The 24,186-nt window shown below is 34.4% G+C and overlaps 1 protein-coding gene across 1 annotated transcript in view; it reads right to left on the bottom strand.

Annotated features, from left to right (window-relative positions):
* LOC118190196 (E3 ubiquitin-protein ligase AMFR-like) overlaps positions 1–24,186 on the bottom strand; it is a 241,888-nt gene that overhangs the window by 81,791 nt on the left and 135,911 nt on the right. The window contains exon 5 of the mRNA XM_085811513.1: positions 16,348–16,388. Coding sequence (XP_085667639.1) covers positions 16,348–16,388 — 41 coding nt within the window. The remainder of the gene's footprint in view (positions 1–16,347; positions 16,389–24,186) is intronic.

The following is a 24,186-nucleotide window of genomic DNA, read 5'->3' as shown; positions in this document are numbered from 1 at the left end:
AACTGTTTACAAATTTAACCATTGTCGTCATGCCTTACTGTTTATGTAAAATAAATATCTTTTTTGTATTTGCTTTCCTTCATAGTGTTGCAATTTTAATGGTCAGCAATGCAGTTTGTGCAACATTAAATCAGATTTACTCTTCAATATACAATCTGCACATGGAAATTACGACTTTTCTAGGGCATTTAAGGACCATCAATGAAAGAAATTAAGGAACTATCAGGAAATAGGAAATTTATAAATTAAAACAAGTATCTGTGCTACCAATTTCACTTTTGTAATACCATTCTAAGAATAAAATAGAAGTGTATGCAAGACACATTTTTTTTAACCTCTAACATAGCTGTAAGTACTATTAAAATCACAATCTAAAGAAATCTGTATTTTAAGTAACAGATAATTACATACATAATATAGTACAGTCATTTCAAAAAGTACTGGAGCAATAAGTAACAATAATTACATATATAATATATTACAGCGCTTTTAAAAAGGTATTAGAGCACATATACATTAAAAGCTACTATTAATACCTTTACAATTTATGTATATATATATATATATATATATTTAATTTCGAATTCAATTACATATTTTAGCCCATTTGTATCCATTTCCCTCTTTTTAACAGTTATCTAAATTCATCTGCCATAATAAGAAAAATAAGTTCTAGTCTCTCTGTATCGTCTACTAATTTTTAATATCTTCAACAATATCCATTTGAAAAACAATTTTTTGTTTTTTGTAATCAGTTTCTTCCTCAATAAAGTTTCTGCTCACAGTATCATCTTTGAATTTCCAAATTTAATTCCAGATTTTTGTTGCATGCATTTAGAATGTGCAAAAGATTTAAATTTTATTTCTTTAATAATATCAATACTGAGAATAACTTCTGGAAAATTTCTAAAATTACATATGATGCACTTGATGTGATATGTGGCATATAATGTGAATGTTAGGGGGGCTGGGGGAACAAGAAATGCATAACTGAAAGACTTCTAGAATAAAAAGCACAAAATTTTAATAACTTTGGTTTCATTACTTTCAAAAGAATTTTCCCACAATTAATTTATGAGTTTTTCAACTCTAAAAATATGTTATTAATATTCTCATTAATTTTATTATCTTAGAATCATAACTGGTAATCGTATCAAAAAATCCATTAAACTACAAATATCTGGTTTTAACGAAAGTTTCCCACCACCACAAATATTGTCGGTACAAACAGCTCGTGTTGGTATGTTTAATCACATTTTGTCAAACGACTTTTGGAATTTGAAAGAAAGAGGCTTGCTTTAGAACACTGTGTTGTGAAAATTGTAACAGAATATCGTTATTATTAAATACAAGGTGTCTGAAATGGAATTATCACACTACTAGGATTAGAATTTACTTCCAGTTTTGTTGCAAAAAAATCAGCTACAGAATGTCACCAAATCATATATATATATATTAATCTAGTACAGCTTTAGGCTCTAATGTTCTATCATATGATATTGTAAAGGTTTGGTAACAAAAGTTCAAAAACAAGAACTATGATATTCAAGAAACAGACTGCTCTAGCTGGCCTACCCATGTTGATGAGGCCAGCCTGCGAGAATTTGTAGATCAATATACAACCACTCGCGAGCTTGCTAAGGACTTAGACATTAGTGCTATATTCATTAGTCGCACTATACATCACATAAACTTCATGTACAAGTTCAATCACTGGGTACCGCATAAGCTGACTCAACCAGAAAAGGACAGATATTGGGGCTGCACTAATCTGCTCGAATATCAACACAAGAACAAAATCTGGACCAGATCGTCACTTGTGATGAAAAGTGGATTTACTTCAACAACACAGGCTGAAAGGGGGACTTGGTCTGCGCCTTATAAACCTGACAGCAGTGTTGCAAAGTGCAATTTGACTAACAAAAAACAAAACAAAAATCACGCTTTGTATCTGGTGGGATTGCCGTGGTATTCATCAAGATAATACAAGACCACGTGTGTCTGCATTCACCAGCTGGACTCTGTATGGACTTGAATAGGACCATTCGCCACACCCCCTATAACCCCCACATCGGTCCTTCGGACTTCTACTTTTTTTCACACCTGAAGTTATATCTTGTTGGTGTTAACTTAAATTTTGCCCAGGACATCTAAAATGAGGTTGATCTGTTTTTGTACTTGTAGCCACCAAGTTTCTGGGCTGAAGGCTTTGTACCCAAATGCTAGCAGAAAAATCATAAATTTGGGCGGTGATTACTACCCATACTAAAGGTACTGCTTTCCTCTTCCCCCTAACTTTATTAAGAAAGATTTTTTGGAAGAAAACTTTAATTACAACAAGATACTTTCTATTTTTAAATAATACAAATAATATTGTTTGTGATGTGCCAATACTGAAGCCTACTATTGTCTTTTAGAACATATATTCTATAAGGTTCTATGAATAAGATCTCATTTATACTGATCAATACTTTTCACACTAATTTACACAGAAATGCTTGTTACCTAAGCTCTTAACATCAGAAATATTTTTCATACTGATATTTTATTTGAGGGCCGGTGGTGCAGTGGCTGGCGTATAACGCAGCAGCACCACAGGTCCGGGGTTCAAACCCCGGGCTGGGCAAGGTCGACTCAGCCTTTCATCCCTTGGGTCGATAAAGTGAGTACCATGTTCACTTGGGGACTAAACACTGGGAGTCCTGAGACCAAGCTGACCACTTGTTCAGGGCATATGCTTATGCACCTCGGGGCCCACGGTCAAGAAAGCAGATTTCGAGGCATTGCAAGCCTTGGCCCATTAGGGCTGTTTGTGCCACTGAGTTAAGGTTTTTTTTTTAGATATTTTATTTATTGTTATGGGCACAAGCAAAACCTTTTTCCTCCAATTTGTGTATGATCCCTAAACATACTAAGTATCTCAGTAAATTTTTGACATGTGAGATTTTAAAAAATAAAACTTTTTATGTTATATTTTTTAAAATTAGTACAAAATTTTCTTAGAGTAAATATAGGACCAAAGGAATGTATAAGAAGGTACATTTTGTAACTTTTACAAAATTGATTTCTTTAAATTCTAAAAAATGCAAAAATATGAATATTTGTATTATTTAAAATATTCTTGTAACTGGAATTATATGTCTATGACCAATGGTTGCAGAAATAAAGGCCAGGTTAGGACTTTGCAGACACAATGCATATTATGAATACAGTTTTGCAGAAAAAATTTTAATGTTTTATTTTACAGAGCATACCAAGGTTAAGATTTAATTGAAATTAAATATACTGGTCTTCAAAGTTTAAATCAAGAAAATAACAGACTGTGTTATCAAGTGCCCCAGCTCAAAAACTTTGAAATAATGCACTGGTTATCATTAATTAAGGGAAAATCACAAAAATGCTGATTACTCCAAAAGTTACTAGTAAAATTTAATGAAACTGATCCACAGTATAAAACACATAATAAAGTATAAAATAGAAAATTAAGAAAAGAAATTACCAGACGTTTATGGTGTTACAAAAATTAGCATTTGTATAAAATAAATAATTCGGATATGTCAGTTTGGTATAGGAAAACTGCCTTAAATATGGAGTATGATCTACACTAAAAGCAATATAGCACATATACTGATGTGAAATATTTTCAATTATATGGTCTATCTGTTTCGTATGAAGTGATATCCATTGCTCTTACAAAGCATTTGGAAATGTGGCAAGGGTCTGAAGAGGATTGAGAGTAGCTAAAAGTCTCCCTAAAGCAACTCAAGCATGCTCGATAGGCTTTAGGTCCGGTGATCCAGCTGGCCACTCCATGCACTGAATTATTTGCTGCTGAAGATAATCATCCATGATGCGAGCCCTGCACAATCTAGTGTTATCTTCCTGTAGCAAGAAATCATCAAATATTGCTCTGGCATAAGGACACACATAAGCATCAAGGATATTATCTCTATAAGCCTGAGCATTCAAGGTTCTATGTGAAAAGACATGGAGGTCTGTGCATCCATCCAAAGAGATACCACCCCAAACACAGACAGATCCTCCTCCACATGCATCTTTTTTACGGATATTTGATGAGTGATAACAGGTTTCAGGTTTTTTCTATATCAAATACGGCCTACTATCATTTTGGAGGCTAAACCTGGACTCACCCATAAAAAGAACAGCCCTGCATTTATCAGCCATCCAATGATATACCGAAGTGTCCACCTCAAACATTCCCATCTATGACGTGACATGAGAGGCATGCAAATAGCTGGTTGCCTCATATACAGACCTCCTTCATGAAGCCTTATACACATGGTTGACATTAATACATTAAGACCCCGCTTAACGCGGGGGATACGTTCCATCGAAGTAGAGCATAATGCAAAACAGCGCTAAGCGAGGCTATCTTAACATGTAAATAATGGGGTTAGGGGAAGACGGATAAAAAATTGTTAGGCATTAAATTTAATAATGTTTTTTTAATAAAAATAAAATCAAACATTTATTTCTTACAAAAATAAAAACAATATAAACGCATATACTTTTAAAAACAAATAAAATTCTCAGTCAGATCATTCAGTCTATTCTGGGTTTCCAATTTTCTGCCTTTTTGTCAAGAAGGCATTATGATAGATTGGCTTAATGGCATATTGCGTTCAATTTCGTCGTCAATCCATATAGACATTTTCCATTTCCTCTATAATGTTATTTCTAGAACGGGTAATTCTAGTTGCAGAGCTTGATGTAGTTGCAGTTGCCGATGACAGTATTTTTTCTTTATTCTTAAGAATTGTCCTTATTGTTGAAGTTGCCAAAATCAATGCAGCACTAATTTGAGATTGACGTTCACCAGAATCTAATCTTCTAATCACTTGCATTTGAGTTTCCAGTGAAATGCTTTTTCTGGTGGCTTTCTTTTCTTGTTTTTTATTATCACCCATGATAAAAACTAAAGATCATAATATTTGTCACTGTATTAATCGTTATAGTATTATACAAATTTAAACTTACAATAATGTCAACAAATGTTTCAAATGATAAAAATGCATCCACAAAGCAAGAAACACAACTACACTGTTTCGGATATGTTATTTGGAAACCTAGCGCTGCGCACAATTTCGGAGAATCCCTGGATTGAAATAAAAGAGCGCTAAACTGAAACAGCGCTACACGAAACAGCGTTAAGCGGGGTCTTACTGTACCAACCTTCCGGTGGCTGCAAAAAAAAAGGATCTGAGTTGAATCGAAGTTGTGATTCTATTCCTTTATGCACATAACAACAAAGGTTAGTCATCGGCGCTTGTCATAGTGGCTGGCCGTTCTTGGCTGACCCTCCTTAATGCTGAATCAGTAGATAGAAATTGTTGCCAAAGTCTATCCTCCACAGGACTCATATTTAGCCATCTGGCCACTTACGTCTGACTTCGCCCCTAGTCTCCCAATAGCTCTCCATGCAAATGATGTCTAGAGGTCATTATTACAAATTGGCTATTCTAGATTTCTTATCTCAGTACCACAGCGAAATTTGCAGGCTTCCTGTCAAACATGCAATTCTATACTCCTTACAGATGATGTTTTCCAACTGCAGCGCCACTAATTTGTGTACTGCTGTTTCACTCAAAAACTCTTATTTGATAACCTATTCAAATTTTCTACGAACTGGCTAATTTTGGAACGAGTTATTGCTATTTTCGCAAATTTTCCTTAATTTCTGGAAACCACTGTGCTTCAGTAGCCTTAAAAAGTATTAGACTCTATCATATCATGAATTCATAACATTTAATTTTAGCTCTTTAATGAAGTAACTATCAGAATAACTATTCCAGCCATTTAGTTATAATATAGCAGTTTTGTTATAATGCTTTTTTTAAAGAATTTTGTCATGCTAATCGCAAATGTTGTGCTTTCATGTTTTGGGTTTTTATTTGTCACAGACATTATTTTATTGCTGAATGAAAACAAATTACTGTTTTTAAGATGTTAATAATTGCTGTAACTGATAATCATGTTCACTAACTACACAGGAGCTAAAAACTGTCTGGAACTCAAGAGTGGTGTTCTTTAGAAGAAGAAACTGCATAAAAATCAAACTAAAAGCATGATTATTATAGCTCTTTTAAGATCTGATACAATTGCTTGCTATAAATTTTTGATGTGATGTAAAAATTACAGAAATTTAGCTTTTAACTGGTATGATATGAAGAAGTATAAGTATCATGAATATTTTATATTTCTTGGGGAGGTACAGAAATCATGTGCCTTGCCGCCTTTATTACTTTGAATGAAAATATTATACACATTTTTCTACAAAACAAAATTATTAATCTTTAACTTTAAATGAATACATTGAAAAGTATCTTAAAAAATTAATTATTTAGTTTTAATGGTTTTTGTAAGACCAAACCATACCATCTACAATTGAATTTTCATTATAGCAGTAAAAGGGGGTGAGTGAGTGAGTGAGTGAGAGATTATGGCGCAAAACCAAAGATGATTATAGTGCGCCAAACATGTGATGGGGTGAGTACAATTGATGAAATTAAAATACAATAAATAAAAACAAGTAGACAAATGTATCAAATCCATAGGATGAAGTCATATAAGAACAAGTTAAAACCACACATTTAAAATTCAAGATACAATCTTTAAAACAATTTACATTAGGTGATAAAAGCCAGTTTCTTTCAAATAATAAAATTAATTACAATTGACCTCTCTTCCGATTAAACGGTCGAGAGGTAAGTCACAGCTATTAAAATATTTCTGGCAAAGACTATTAAAACATGGACACTCAATTAAAATATGACGAACAGATAAACAAACATTACAATTAAAACACACAGGCTCATTTTCAAATTTGAGAAGATAGTTATGTGTCACTCTAGTGTGACCAATTCTGAGGCGAGTCAAAAGAGCTTCCTCCTTACGATTTTTGGTTGATTCCCAATGCTCAATTCTAGGTTTTACATGTCTTAACTTGTTTTGAAGCTGAACATCCCACATTTGCTGCCATCTTTTCCGGACTTTTCCCTTGATGACAGCAGATATCTCTAAAAGGGATAAGGTGACTAGTCAGGTCATCAGCAGATTTGGCTGCAATATCTGCAAGCTCATTTCCCTTTATTCCAGCATGTCCAGGAATCCAGCAGTACAGGACTTCATATCCGCGAATCGTTAAATTTATATGAATTTTCAGGACATCCACTACCACAGGATTCTGAGTTTGGGAAAAGCTTCCAAAGATTTAAGAGCACTATACGAGTCTGTATAAACTATGAACTTCTTGTGACAGAGCTTCGAGATGTACAAAAGAGCATAATATATTGCAGTTAGTTCAGATGTTAGGACTGAGCAAGCATGGTGTAGGCATCTGCCCTCAATGTAATCTTCAAATACAAAAGCCATCCCGACATGATCATTTGACTTTGATCCGTCTGTGTATATCGGATAATAACTGCTATATCTGTGCCTGTGCTCAGCGAAGAGTTCTCTGTAAACGATCTCGTTAGTGCTCGCCTTCACGTGATGTTTGAAAACATCAAGGAGCTGAATCCGTGAAGTTTCCCAAGGTGGAATTTCAAAATCCTGTACTGCTTGGGGGTGCATATCAGAGAGGGAAAGTTTCTCAATGACAGGGCGAACTCTTAAAGGAAAAGTAGGAACAGAGGATGGACGTGTTTCAAATAGTGAGTTACACTCATTATCAAGTAAGCACAGCTTATTGGGATGTTCAGGTTGGGATAAAATATTAAAATATTGTAAAAGGGACAATTGCTCACGACTCAGATAAAGTGATGGTTCGTTAGAGTGAACATATAGGCTCTGTACAGGAGAAGTCCTGAAAGCTCCTGAACAAATCCGCAAACCTTGATGGTGAACAGGATCCAGTTTTAACAAAACAGATGAGCGAGCGGATCCATAAACAACTGAGCCATAGTCCAATCTAGAGCGGATGAGCGCTCTGTAAATGCGAAGCATGGAGCAACGCTCTGCACCCCAGGAGGTGTTCGCCAACACTTTTAAAATATTTAGTTTTTTTAGACACTTCTTTCTCAGGTTTAAAACATGAGAAAGGAAAGTCAATTTCTGGTCGAACGTCACTCCTAAAAATTTTACTTCGGGTGCAACTGGAATAATTGTACCATTTAGATATAACTCAGGTTCAGGATGGAGACCTCGCTTCCTACAAAAGTGCACGCACACAGTTTTCTGTTTCGAAAAAGTAAATCCCTGTTTGTTTGACCATTCTTGGATCTTATTCAAAGCCATCTGCAATTGCCTCTCTATGTATCTCATGTCTCCTCCTCGACAGCTAATCTGTAAATCATCTACATATAGTGATCCCAAGATAGTAGGAGGAAGTTCTTTTAATACAGAATTTATTTTTAAACTGAACAGCGTTACACTAAGCACACAGCCTTGGGGCACACCCTCTTCCTGTTGAAAAACATCCGAAAAAACAGAGCCAATCCTTACTTGAAAAGTTCTACTCTTCAAGAAATTCTGAATGAAAATTGGTAGGTTGCCGCGCAAGCCACTCTCGTGAAGATCCCGAAGTATACTGTATCTCCATGCCTTATCATAAGCTTTCTCAATGTCGAAGAATACCGAGACAAGGTGGCTTCTTCTTACAAATGCTTTCCGAATGGAAGTCTCTAGGAGGAGCATGTTATCCACGGTTGTTCTCCCCTTTCGAAAACCACTTTGATAAGGCGATATAATATTATTCTTTTCCAAGAAGTAGACTAGGCGGCTGTTTACCATTTTTTCAAACAGTTTGCAAACACAGCTGGTAAGGGCAATTGGCCGATAATTCGAGGGATTCCTCGGGTCTTTCCCTGGCTTCGCAATAGGAATGACAACAGCTCTCCTCCATGCACTGGGAAATGTACGCTCCTTCCACACTCTATTGTAAAGTGTGAGAAGGGCACTCAGTGACTTACAGGACAGATGCTTTAGCATTTCATAATACACGCCATCCAGACCCGGACAAGACCTATGTGTTTGCAACAAAGCTCTCTTTAATTCAACCATAGTAAAGTCTCTATTGTACGGCTCAAAGTTGGAAGAGTTGAAAGCGATGGGATTTTTCTCAGAGCGTTGCTTGATAGAAAGAAATGCAGGTGAGTAATTTCGGCTGGAAGAAACGGCAGCAAATGTCTTACCAATTGTATTTGCAATTTCTTCTATGGAGCTAATCACTCGGCCATCTTTTTCCAGAAAGGAAAGTGAGTGGTCTTTATACATTCCGCATGCTTTCCGAACTCTTTCCCAAACCCGCTTACTAGGCGTAGAGGATGTTATTGAGGACACATATGAAATCCAGGAATCCCTCTGGCTCTGCCTTCTTACTTTCCGTGCATTTGCTTTGGCTCTTTTAAAAGCTATGAGGTTTCGCAGAGTAGGATATCTATGAAAAATACCCCATGCTTTTTTCTGTTTTTTCAGTGCTTCATGACAGTCGCGATTCCACCACGGTTTCGAATATTTTAGTGTTTTTTCTGATGTTCTAGGAATCGAAAGCATAGCTGCCTGAATAATAGTATTAGTAACAGCTTCAACAGCGTCATCGATATGCAAACCTTCTACCATTTCCTCCGTCAGCTCTGCAACGGAAGAGAAGAGTTCCCAGTCTGCCCTGTCCAGGATAAAACGAGGGACTCTCGACACGGGGTTTGCTCCTCTTCGTGCAAGAGACACAAAAATAGGATAATGATCGCTGTTGTACAGGTCATTTCCGACACTAAAAGTGCAAAATGGCAACAGAGATGGTGAACAGATGGCAAGATCGAGAGCGTGGAATGTCCTTGAAAGCTCATGGAAGTACGTATCTTGCCCATTATTTAGTCGGCAATTTGTATCTTTACTTCCCCAGAGTGGACTATGGCCGTTAAAATCTTCTATTATGATAAAAGGCTCAGGCAGCTGCTCTATTAGATTATTTAAATCTTGCTGATAAATGTGCTCATTTGGAGGCAAATACAAAGAAACAAATGAAACAACAATATCAAAATTTATTTGAGTAGCGACAACTTGGAGGGATGTCGTCAAAGGAAGTACATTTGAGGGATAGTCCAGTGAGGTGAGGAGACCTACACCTCTTCTGGCACGCTCACCTGTAAGGTTATCCTTCCTGACGAGAGAAAACCTCCGAAGTTTTGCATGTTGATCTGGTTTCAGATTTGTCTCTTGTATTGCGAAGCACACAGGATGATAAGCATTTACTACAGCTTTGATGTCAAGCAAGTTTCGGTGGAAACCGCGACAGTTCCATGAGACGAGGGTGGCCATTGTGATTGGTGTTTGTTTTTCCTGTGTTCCCTTTTACTTTTGCGCGGAAGTAGATGCTCGGGAACTTCCATTCCCTCCTCCACTTCCATACCGTCTGAATCTAGAGATTCAGAATTCATGTCATCTACAGATCGGCTTCTATTTTTGGATACTATTTTTGGAGGCACAGTTTTTCATTTGCTCAAGATTGTTATTTCTTTATTTTGTATTGTATGTGTTGGATTTTTTTTTCTTGCTTTCAGGCTGCTGGGTTTTATTTGGTGGAGTCTGTGTAGTTATATGGAAGTTTGGGTGGCTATAGTGCGGGTTGATTTCACGGCATTTGCATATGATTTGTTTGATTGAGGCTGTGTGCTTTGAACTTGTCTCCTGGCTTCGGAATATGAAATATTCCTAGAAACTTTTATGGTCTGAACTTCCTTTTCAGATTTCCATTTTGGACAAGAGCGAGAAAATGCTGGGTGATCACCCTTGCAGTTAACACACAATGGCGCAGCGGTGCACTTATCACTATCGTGGCCAACCAACGAGCATCTGGCGCACGTAAGGGTGCCACGACAGGATGTCTTAGAGTGACCAAATCGCTGGCATTGGAAGCATCGCATTGGGTTGGGAATATATGGTCTTACGGGACAGTTAAGATATCCAGCCTTTATATTCTTCGGCAGATCAGGCGATTTGAAGGTCAGGATCACGTGTTTCGTGTCAATCAACTGACCTTCCTTTCGCATCTTGATCCGCCTAGCACCACAGACATTTTGGTCAGCTAACTCGGAGACGAACTCTTCTTCTGAAACACACAGAAGGTCGATCTCCGAGATCACGCCTCTACAGGTATGAAGTGTTTTGTGTGCTGACACTGTTACAGCTACTTGTCCAAGTTTGGTTTGACATAAAAGTGAAGCAGACTGGGTGGCCGAAAGGGTATCAATGAGCAAGTCTCCAGAACGGAGACGCTTTATGTTCCTTGGCTCACCTACACAGGAATGAATGTATTTGCTGACCAGGAAAGGAGACATCTTTTGCAATTCTCCAGAGGCACTGGAAACAACAACAATCAGCAGATTCTTTGGCATTTGCAACGGTACAAATCTTCTTTGTAATGGATTTGTCAATAACTTCAATATCTTTGGTATTTTCATCGGTCCGGATCTTTTTGTTAATGGATTTCTCAACGATTTCTATATTTTGGTTGGTATCATTTGAGACAGGTTTTTTAAGAATGAAAAGTGAAGCCATGTTTGTAAGAGAAAAGATTCGGGTCCGACGGCCCCGCCCACCACGGAGCCCAACAAGGGAACACAGATTCCTGTGTTAGGGCTAGCCGGACCTATACGCAAACTGAAGCCCCACAGTCGGCTTTCCCGAAAGCAGGTACTCCCGAGAGCTTGACCCCAAGCCACTGACACAAGGACTAGTGACCAGCCGATTGACACCCGTGAGGACGACTAAGGTGCCTCCCGTTTAGCTGAAGCAGAGGCCAAAGCAGTGTGTTGGGGACAGTACCTCGCCCCTCAACTACCAGGACCCTCCTTTCCAGCGACACGGGTCTCCACTCACGGCAAACACGTGGGCAGTTTTCTCGCCACTCGAAAACTAGAAATAAGGTCTGTTCCAGCCTCTCGTGACGAGCCCCAAACTCCGTAGAGAGAAACCACAAGGGAGAAGGGAAGGGAAAAAGTTCCAGCCAAGAGGAGAGGAGACGGAAAAGAGGATAGATCACTGGGGCTCCAGGATCGTGACACCCGTCTCATCAAGAAGATGATCCCCTGAAGGGCTAGGGTACCTCGGGATTGCCACACCCGTACTCACAAAAGTGAGCCCCTGAGGGAAGCAGTAAAAGGTATATTTTTCAATGAAATATTAAGGACCTTTTATTGATACTGGAAAATTGCCGGCTGAAATATAAACTAAACATTTGACAAAACTGGGGGGGAGGGGTCTAATCAATAAAATATTTCTTTGAGATTTAAGAAGCTGAAGTTTATTAAAACCTGCACTTTTGTTAGGCCTACCGTTTCATATCATAAATCATTACTAATTTTAAGTAAATATGATAGTCATTATCTTTTAATTCTACTATACTTTTATCTTTTAGTAAGTAATTTCTAAGAAAATATAAATGAAAGTAATTTTCAACTTTGTCAGACTATTTAAAAGCTAATATTAAACATAGTTAATTTAAAAGAGAGCAACATAAAAAATTGGTTAATTTAAAGTATACCTGAAATAAAATACAGATAGGTAATTACAATTAGAGTATTGAAAAAACTGTTAATTTGACATTAAAATATCATAAAAAAATCAATGTATTAAATTTGTTGAAAATAAAGTAGAACAAAAAATGAATTCAGATGAAAAGAACCTCAACAAGGCAAAATGAAATGATACTCAAATTTAGCAAGATTTAGCAATTTTATTTTTAATCCTATGCCAGTTTTGAAATAACATAAAATTTATAATATTTAAATTTACATACATCTCTGAAAATTTTGAATAAAGTATTTAATTTTTTTGAAACATGCATATTTTAAAATGGCATGCAAGTATTTACAGCAGAGATAATTTAAACTTTATTTTCTTAAAATTTACATTTAAAGACTTTAAAAGGTTATATTATAAATATATATCAAATTCAATTTACATTACTGAGTAAATCTTAAGTGCTAATTTTAACACATTCATTACCAACATGTGAAAGGGAAATGTCTCCCAGAGACAAATCATATATTTTTGTATTACACTAAACTAATTGCAATGTGAGAATTCAGGGTTGCTTTGTTAAAAACTATGATTTTAATATTATTTTTAAAATTATAATATTATATAATAATTTTAATAGCATTTAAGCAACTAGAACCTATGCATTACAAATATAGGTCACAGCTTCTTATAGATCACTATTTTATACAAATGCAGTTGCAATGGATTTCAAAATAAAATTATAAAGAAACTGCAGCTGAAATTACTGTTCACCTACACATATACTGTTTCACATATGAATCATTGGTCCATTTGAGGAAATCATACAGCTCATATATGAGCTGGTCTGTAATATGTGCTACTAGTGTAACTAGCACTACTATGGCTAAACTTTCAAGAAACTTTTTATCCAGTTTCACTATTTAAAAATAATCCTCAAATAATATAATCCCTTTTTCACAATTAAATGCTTCATATCCATTAAATTCTTTAAAACTATTGTCTCTCCATGATGTTCATAATGTGGAGCTAGAGGGTGAATATGAGTGGGCAAAACTTTACGAAGTGATAGAGCACAGCTATACAAGCAATATTCATCATGGGAAGGCTGGACAGAACAGAAACAGCGAGCCGCTAGATGGCATTGTAAATGGTATAAAACGGCATTTTCTGCCATGGACTGCTGAGATGATGTCTGGTTATACGAACCACAAAATTTCCAGGGTTCTGGATTGGTTGAGATGGTTCCATAGCTTAGCCACCAAGATCACCGAACCTCTCATGTTTTGACATTTTTCTGTGGTGCATTGATAACAAAGAATGTTCCATCGTCTTCATGCTGTCAGAAACCATGAGTTCAGAATGCATACTTGCCCATAAAGCTACAGCTAGAACTTCTTGGCCATAACATTATAGTGAGCATGGATCTGTAACTTCCTTTTTCTGTTTATTTTATTCAGCATTTTGAAATTTTGAATTTGTTTTCTCTTTTTTTTATGATGCTGCTTTACAAGAATATTTAAAATATGGAATTTTTGAGTTCTCAATTTATAAAGTAAGTTTATCATGGTTAGACTAAAGCTGGTAATACTTATTTCGCAGCTTCTGTCAGCATAAATATTGGACAACAAGTGATTTTCCTAGCTTCAACAAAAGGTAAATTTTTGGTAACCATGGTGTTCAGAATTTATTTTTGACTTTGATATTACCTAAAATAGTTTTGAATCTTGCCCTGACAATTTATACACAGGGTGTGCAATACTACAGATTTATTAACTGAGGCCTGCAAAAAGGTGTTGAACATGTGTAAAGCCACTTTGCTGTGAAGTATTTCTGCATAGAGTCCTCTGATTCTGAAATCATTAGAATGAGTTTGGCATAATGAAGCTTACCTAAATAATTCAAGTGTTGTACTAATACTTTGGAAGACATAATGTTTAGAAGATAAAAGGGTTTTGCAACAATCATCCTTCTTTGAGTAATTTAATTCTTTAAGCAAATCTGACCTTTAGATTCTACAGTTCTTCAATGAATTCTCCACCCAACAGAAAAAAATGGATACTGAAATAACACTGAGATGAATTCAAAATGATGTGGTGGCACAGTAACAAATACAAGTCCTACTTTGATAGTTTACAGAAGAAATGCAACTCTGGAAACAATTGCTACTAGAAGATCTTCTAGTAATAGTTCATTATGATTTTATATTCACCAACAGCAGTTCAGATGGTATTTAAACACTTTTTTAAAAAATCTGAGCCTGCTTTTGCTATGATGTAGGACTTACTTTCATTTATCTCATTAGTATGAACATATATTCAAAGGTATAATATCCAATTCATTAAAGAGGTTGAAGAAAAGAAAGTTCCATATTCTGACTACCCCATCTACCACAGAACCCTAGTATGGCAATGTATTCTATCTGAAAATTAAATTCTAACTATAAAACTCATGGGGTTTTCCTAATGCAGAAATATTGAAATCTCTGCCAAGGCTTTGACATTACATTGTCCCTTTACACCAGGCAAAAAGACACTGTGAAGTGTTTCTTACTTGTAAAAAGCACTGTATTAAATACAGTATATCACTCATCACCTGATACAACTCTCCTTTTCAAAGGTATAATGATTAATATTGATAGTATTACTCTTGCTTTTCTAACAAATCAAAAGTTTCTCCCTAATTCTTAGCTACACTTCCAGAACTAATGGACTTGGTTTTCTGGTCTAAAAAGTAGAACTCAAAAAATGGTGATTTGGAAACCAGACAAACAATTATGTTTTTTCTAAACCATGTAATCATGTTTACCTTTTTCTCATTAAATGAAATACAATTATGCACCTGAATCACCAAATCATTTCAGAACAGCATCAAGAAAATCCATAATTTATCAAACATCAGTTACAGACAATTCACTGTTCAATTTCATACATGATATCAAATCAATTCATAAAAAATAATTAATATTATTATATACATTAAATGTGAGACACAATGTGTTTTACACAAGTCACTGGTTATTCTCCTTAATACTTTAGAAATTATGTGTCAGAGATGAACAAAAGTATTCAGTCACTATGAATATCTTGGAAACTAGTTTGACGACCTTGGCGTTATTTACCAGAATAAGTTTTATTGTTTGCACATGTATGCACATTCATTTTACAGCATACTTAAATTCATGTTGTACTGCTATTATACTCGGTAGAAAAGCAGGCAAATGAAATAAATTAATTGGAATAATTCAAAATAGATAAGAAAACTTAGCAGTACTGCAATTTTATATGGGTTTCATTCATTGCATTATCCTCAAAAAAAGCCTTCTTTTAACCATTCAAGCAATTCCTTCTGATAAATCATGAAGTTTAAAACAAAATTTTACATAGCTTTGTTAATTTTGCTCAATCACTGTGAATATGCTGATAACACAGAATATGACAGTGCTTACTCACCATTGCCTGACTGCTACTGATCAAACACGTGGATGAGTGGCTTTACAAATATATGTCCTAATGCTTATTCTAATTCTGTATCTTATTTACATTAAGCTATATAATTGATTTCCAAGATATTCAGAGTGTCTGGATATTTTTCAGATAGCCATAGTACTGATATCAGAGGGGTGATAATTAGAATGTGCAACATGTATAAATTTTTCTTTTAATGATGCATTAAATCATCAAAAATGTCAGCATTTTTTCAAGAGAAAAGAATATTACAAAACATTTTCAATCTATGTAATTGAAAAGTCTAGGTTTAAAAGTGCAACAGAATAAATTTTTTTCAGAAACTAGCAAAAATATCATGCTTCACATTATTTTAACATTTAAGAAAAGTTATTTATCAGTAAATATAAAAAAAACTTACCTAGTAATAACATATAATGTACGAACAGACACCAAAGAACACTACAAAAGAGAAAATGTGTAATTAAAATTTGTAGGTACATAAATTTTTTTTAAATTATTCGCCAACTATTTATATAAAAACAGAGATTTTTTTAAGAACAGAAATATTGTCAAATAAAACAATAATAAACTTCAAGGGATCAAAAGTTTGATTTCCTCTATCTGATAGCTTCTTGTATCTTATCCAATATGAAAAAAGAATTATCTCACAAAATACGAGTAATCTAAAATTTGACTATAAAATGGGGGGGAAAAAAATCTGATTAGCATTCTCAAAGCTACCAAAAGAAGATAATAATAAATGTTAATTATTTTTAAATAATTCAGGATTATTTATAATTACTAGATGCAATTATTAAATTTGTGTTTCATTCTTTTTCAGTTTCACCATATGTTAAAAATTTTGCATGAAGAATCACTTATCATAAAAGTAATGGTTCAGACCTTTCCTACAATATATATATAATTATAATTAGTTAATATTATGATTATAAATAATTATTTTATTCATAAAAATATGCCCAATGAATAAAAAATACTGAAAATGTACCTTTAATTTTTATGCCTTATAAAGTCATTAGGTTTTTTTGAAGCAAGTGTGAAAAATGTGTAATGCGCTCACTGGGACTCAAACCCTTTTAGCTCTTGAATACACATCGAGTATGCTTCCAATTACACCATGAAAGACTGTGGGAAGGTGAGAGAAAATACCTTACACACTTTGCCTTTTAAAGCACAACTGGGGATTAGGCGACCCGATCACCAAATTCTAGTGGTGATGAATTATCCTCCATCATCCTTTAGTTGGGATGCCACTTATATAATCAAAAGGTGGTTTTTATTAGGGGGGAGGAGATGTGAAAAGTGCAATGCCCTTCACTAGAACTCAAACCTTGGACCTCTCAAATACGTATTGAGTATGCTTCCAGTTACACCATGAAGACATGTGAAAATGAGGGAGAAAATATTATATAGGCTCAGTACAAAAATAATTTGAATTTTCTGCAGGCATCATGCAAAGTGAAGAAAAAAAAATTATACATATTTTCTCCCACCACTTTTGGTTCTATAATTTACGCAAATAAAAACTTATTAATGGCATACACTGAAGCTCTGGCATTTGCTGTAATGAGGAGTTAACTTTCTGTTTATTGCATTTTCTTTAAAATTTGCATCAACATTCAAAGACGAATCTTGGACATCAGCATTTTTCATCTTAACTTTTGTCAGAATATCTTCAGACTCAGGTCTCTGCATATAATAACAGTGTCAGCACATGTTTGGAAAAACTCTATGTGACATTCTGAAAATACCAAAACATCCGTTTTTTCAACCATTTACCAATATGCAAATGCTTGTTTTCATAACCTTCCTCTTCAGTACCTTTACTAGTCTGTTACTTGAGAATAAGTCCTTCAAGCTAATTTTTTTCCCTTACTGGCTTGTCTCATAACCATGACAATGATTGCAGAAATGACTGAATCCTCTAATTAGATAGAATGCCCTAATTCTCTCTGTACAATGATAACAACACACATGTTTGAAAATAAGGGTAGCATTGATATGGAGTTAATAAAGTCCCTATTTTTAAGTAATTGACTACAGATGAATGTGCCAAAAATAACTTCAAATGATTGTTTTAGTAACAAGTTTTCCTAACATTAGCATTTAATCAAGAAGTCAAATATTAAAAATCTGCATATTTTCAGTACTTCTCCAAAATGATAATAAAGAGCAGTTTTCTGCAATGATACTTCAAACTCCTGATCATACCTTAATCCAGAAATTATCAAATCTCACTTTTTCCCTGCAGCACAAACTGAAGATTTTGACTGTATTCTTGTTAGGTACCAACCTAGCTATACACATTCTACATTTTTCAAATAATGCTCACTTTATCTTCGATGCAAAATGCTTTAATTTTTACAGCCTGCCATATGGCTGACTTTTTTACACAAGAAATTTTCACTCGTATAGACTGAAGAATCTTGTTCAAATATATGTGAAGTTATGCCTATCTTGAAGCTCGCAAAAAAAGATAATTTTATTTTTAATCTGTACTGTCTGATGTCCAAAGAGAATGCAGTTGTTTTCTTCAAGATGTGTATAGCACATACATAGACTCCTAAATCTCGCTGATCTGAAATATGTGACCTTCACTCCTATTTAGGATATAGTTTATATATGATCAATTTATTGGAGAATAACCTTCAAGGTTTTGAAAGCCATATATACGTGAAATCTATTCAAAGGACAGAACATGGAAAGTTAACTTTAAATAACTTTAAATAAATAAACAAAACACATAAACAAATAAAAATTAAAAAAATAAAAAGTCGTTTGAATAGCTCCCTGCTCATAAGAATCTATTCATTTTATATCTTTTCTCCATTTATCTTATAGCAAAAATTTTGATCATGGCATCAGCCTTGAACAAAGCTCTGTCTTACAGCTCAATCAAAAAACTTGAACAGAAACAGACCATGTAGGCTCAGTGGTTACTCAGTGACACAGTATGATAACCTAATACATTTATTGCACAATATACTTATTATATGCTCCAGTTTTTTATAAACTAGATGTTACCTAACAAAGAATTTGTTTAAAATACAGAGAAGGGGGATGAAGATAAAAGAACAGTAATGTAAAATGATATTTTCTATCCTAATTGCCTATATATGAACGATTTTAAAGATTAGTACAGTCAAAAGTCGTTAATTCGGACACCCATAATTCGGAATGATCTATAATCCGGACCTCAAAACTAAAAACTTTCTGCGCATGCGCCGCGTTGACACATGCGCATAGGCGCTTACGCGCGCGCGTAAGACCTTTTACTACTGCGCATATGAGTGTGCGCAAGTGCAGAATACGTTTTCGCGTGCGCGTTTTATGTATAATGGACGTATAAGCTAAAATTATCTAATTATCTATTTCAGTTAATGTTGATGATTGCGTTGTTCCTTAATTTTCGAATTGGATCCGGCTTATTATTTTTTGCAGACTGTAAGAGCAATTTTATAAAAGTAAGCTTAAACTTTCGATTATATCAAATAGAATTTCCGATATATATTTGTTAATATGTAAAGGATCTAAAGCGAAAGTATGTTTTGAAATCCGAAATCTGTTTATCAATTTCACGCTGCTCGGCGGGAGGAACGCCGCGCGGCGGGCGCGTAATGAATTGGAAGTTATCTGTCAGCACTATCCTTATCTTCAGGGCAGATGTTTTTATTTTATTTGGCTTATAATTGAAGATCAGATGTTTTTATTTTATTTGGCTTATAATTCCTTACCAAATGTAGTATTTCATTTCGATATGCTCCGTCTTTGATATGATTTAAAACAAGTTCCTCGTCATTATAATTCGCTTCCGATAGCGAAGAAAAGTAACAGAGGTTATTGAAAACGAAAAAATGTCGATTGACAAATTAGTCGGTGTTCTTGACACAGCAATTATAGGACTTGAACAGCGGAACTTTCTAACTGAACAAGAAATTATGTCTGTTTAATAGAATTAAAGAGAAAGTATTATCACATGAAACGAAGCAAAACTTAAACAACTTACATTGAAAGAAATGTTTATTTAAGTAAACAAATAGATATTAAGCTTTTTCTTTTTGTAAATTTTGATACCCTTTAGATCATAATTGTTCTTTATTTCATAAATTACGGTTTCATATTTTTAATTTTAGAATTTCTGCATGCCATCCTACGAGATTTAAACTGATGATCTATAATCCGGAAAAATCGATAATCCGGAATCGCCGAAGTCCCGACGAGTCCGGATTAACGACTTTTGACTGTAGTTTGTCAATTAAAACTGGCAGGAAGTGTTGCAAAATTTTTAAAACCGGGGGAGGAGAATTTTGTTACAGACATCCAGAAAGTTCATTACATTATATTTTCAAATGTTTGTATGTTAATTATAGCCATATAAAATAACAAAAACGTACGCGAAATTTGGGCTGAACCGAAGTTTGTTTATTAAATCCAGGAGTTTTTGTTAATAACAGGATTCACTACAGCATGGTTTGACTATGCAGAAATAAATTTCAAGACATTTAAGTCACTAATAATGAAACCATTCATCTGGTTTACCTAAAAAAAGAGGAAGAAAGTATTTTTAAATATACATTTACCAAGAATACTCAAAATGATTCCTCTTTAAAAATACTTTAGTACAAAATATCACGATAAATATATTGCTGCAACCTTTTAAAAAATTACAGGTGACGATACATTAACTTGTTAGCAACAGAGGTGGTATTAGTCTCAAATTTCACTTTTTTGTCCATATCACTTTTCGAACTTTGCCACCAGAAATTACTGCCATGAATTATTTTAAAAAAATAATTTAGCAAATATAAAAAAAGGTATGGTAATACATATAATCACCCATGTGGTGACTGACCAGTGCTGGATTTCTGCCTAGGCCTACAGGGCCCTGGCCTTCGGCCCCGTTGATGCATCTTTACATAAGCTTAAAAGTTATGAAGTTATTGTCACTGAAGCTATACAAATACTTATCGAAAAAAGGCTTTTGGGACATTTATCCAAACATAGGAATTAACACAGGAGCACTCCGAATGCTGTTGTGTATACCAGCATCAAACTGCTTAGCAGAACAGTCGTTTTCAGCACTAAAGAGAGTAAAGAATTACTTAAGATCTAACATAGGAGAGAACAGGCACAATTCACTCTCTGTAATGTACATAGAGTCAGAAATAATGCAGTCAATGGACTATGATGTAATCATTCATTCTTTTGCACAGAAGAAAATTAGTCATATGATTCTATAAATTTTTACTATAGTTATGTTATTCTATAAAATTATAGTATACACAGACTGTATTATTCTGAATTCTGATGTTTATTAAAGTCATTAAATTAAAGTTAATTAAAGATTGTATGTTCTGTACTAGTGCACTTAATTTGCTAAATTTCCAAAATAGCTTCGAGATGGTGGGGGTGGCCCCAAAACGCATAGGGGCCCTGGGTCTCTCTAAGTCTGGGCCTGGTGGTGACCGGGTGTGAAAGATTTGTCTCAATGTAGCCCATGCATGTTGTAAGAGGCGACTACCTGGGGATTATATCAGGGACTGGTTTCCCAAGTTGGGGGTTGAGCGTGGGGTTAACAACCCCACCTTGTATAATCTACCTATCCAGAAACATCTTATGCTTCAACAAATCTCTCTAAAAATAAATTCTTAAAAATCTAAAAATACATTCTTATCTTATGCCTCGACAAATGGCAACTAACTAGTCTGTGTGAAAATTAAAAATATATTAAATTGAATATCTTTAGAATTCCTATGTTGCCATATATTTGTTTTCTGTTTTACATTCATTATAAAGTCAAATATTTTTTAATAAACACTCTATTTTATAAATTCCTCTATTCAGTGAAGTACTTACAGGAATCTGCCTCAGATGAGAATTTCCTTGGATGAAAAAACTCCAAATACACTGTCAAGTACACTGTCAGATTTTTAGAGTTTTTTCTTTCTACTTAAAAATTTTTATTTATTTGCTGTGACACATTTCTACTTAAAAATTTTTATTTATTTGCTGTGACACATATGTGTATGTAGTTGTGGTCCTAAAGAAAGGCAGATGGCTCAGTACCTGTACCCAAATTCCATTCTACTTGAGAGATGACAGAGGGATATGAGGGAAGTGCACAGATTTAGATTCTCTAATGAGAAATAAGTTAAGTCCTCTATTGTTAAAAATTTCCAAAGCAATCTTCTTTCACAAACCAGTTTAAGATTAAGCAACAGCTGCACATAATTTTTATTTCTGTTTTTCTTTGTTTTACACTGCAAATCGTTTTGAACATTAGTTGTGTATTGAATGATAAAATTGTTGAAATGGTCTAATACTTGAATAAAAAATGCTGATTCTTTAACGTGGATAACAGTGTAAAGAAGGAAGATATTAAATACTGCCATAAAATGCAATACAGTCAAAAGTTGTTAATCTGGACTCGTTGGGACTTCGGCGATTCCAGATTATCGATTTTTCTGGATTATAGATCATCAGTTTAAATCTGGTAAGATGGCATGCAGAAATTATAAAATTAAAAATATGAAACCTTAATTTATTAAATAAAGAACAATTATGATCTAAAGAGTATCAAAATTTGCAAAAAAAAAAAAAAAAAAAAAAACTTAATATTTATTTGCTTACTTTATTAAACATTTCTTTCAATGTAAGTTGTTTAAGTTGCTTCATTTTATGTGATAATACTTTCTCTTTAATTCTATAAACAGACATAATTTCTTGTTCAGTTACAAAATTCTGCTATTCAAATAATATAATTGCTGTGTTGAGAATACCGACTAATTTGTCAATCGAAATTTTTTCGTTTTCAATACCTCTGTGTCACTTTCTTCACTATCAGAAGCGAATTATAATGACAAGGAATTTGATTTAAATCATATCAAAGACTGAGTACATTGAGATGAAATACAACATTTAGTAAGGAATTATAAGCCAAATAAAATAAAAACATCTGCCCTGAAGATAAAGATAGTGCTGACAGATCAACTTCCAATTCATTGCGTGGCGCCTTGGCGTCCCCTTCCCCCAGCAGAGCAGTGCGAAATTGATAAACAGATTTCAGAATGGTTAGAGAAATAAAGGATATGCCTTTATCCATTTTTTGCAGCAATTCCACTTTTTGTTTTATGGACATTGAAACATACTTTCGCTCCAGCATCGGAAATTCTATTTGACATAATCGAAAGTTCAAGCTTACTTTTATAAAATTGCTCTAACAGTCTGCAAAAAATAATAAGCCGGATCCAATTCGAAGATTAAGGAACAACGCAATCTGCAACATTAACTGAAATAGATAATTAGATAATTTTAGCTTATACCGTCCGTTATACATTAAACGCGTATGCCTAAACATATTATGCGCATGCGCACATGCATATGCGCAGCCGTAAAGGTCTTATGCACATGCGTAAATGCCTATGTGCATGCGTCAACGCGACGCATGCGCAGAAAGTTTGTAGCTTTGAGGTCCGGATTATAGATCATTCCAGATTATGGGTGTCTGAATTAACGACTTTTGACTGTATTTTGAAAAATAGTTTATTGACAATCCTGAAAAATCAAAACAAATTTTGTCAAGCTTTGATTCTACCGATCCAAGTGCCAAATGTAAAAAAGGTGCATTTATGAAGATGTTGCTGAAACAGCATTATAAAGACTAGGCACAGTAAAAGAAAAAAATTACTGGTACCAGAGACATTGAAATAGAAAAAAGCTATGATGTTTGCCAAAGCAAATTTCGTGCAAGTAATCAGTGACTTGAGAAAAATAAAGAAAGACATGAAGTAACTACAAAAATCATATGTGGTCAAAGCAAAGATGTTAATGAAGATGATTGTGTGATATGGAAAGATTGAAAATTAAAAGAAATTTCGGATATGTACAAGCCAAAATATATATTCAACAGCGAAAAAAAAAACAGAATTTTTATCAATGCTTATCACAAAGTACATTTGCATTAAAAAAAAAAAAAAAGAAATCCTTTAAAGTTGAGCACAGGTGATGGAGGACTGGAACACCTGGTGTCTAACAAAGTTATGCAGTTATATATCCCACGCCCTCCATTATCTTAAACCAGCAGTTCTCAAGTCCCAGGAGGAATGCCTCAAGAATATATTTGCTTCTCTGTCAAGTAGCATGAACAAAGAGGGATCTGGATGATGTCACATGAATGCATTAGCTGCATGAATATATAAGCATCAGCTGTTAGAACGCACTGGTGATGTTTAGCAAA

Source organism: Stegodyphus dumicola, chromosome 2 (assembly GCF_044657685.1).
Source record: "Stegodyphus dumicola isolate Sdum_Otavi_A_Nest chromosome 2, ASM4465768v1".
NCBI lineage: Eukaryota > Metazoa > Arthropoda > Arachnida > Araneae > Eresidae > Stegodyphus > Stegodyphus dumicola.
This window is presented reverse-complemented; position numbering and strand designations above follow the sequence as displayed.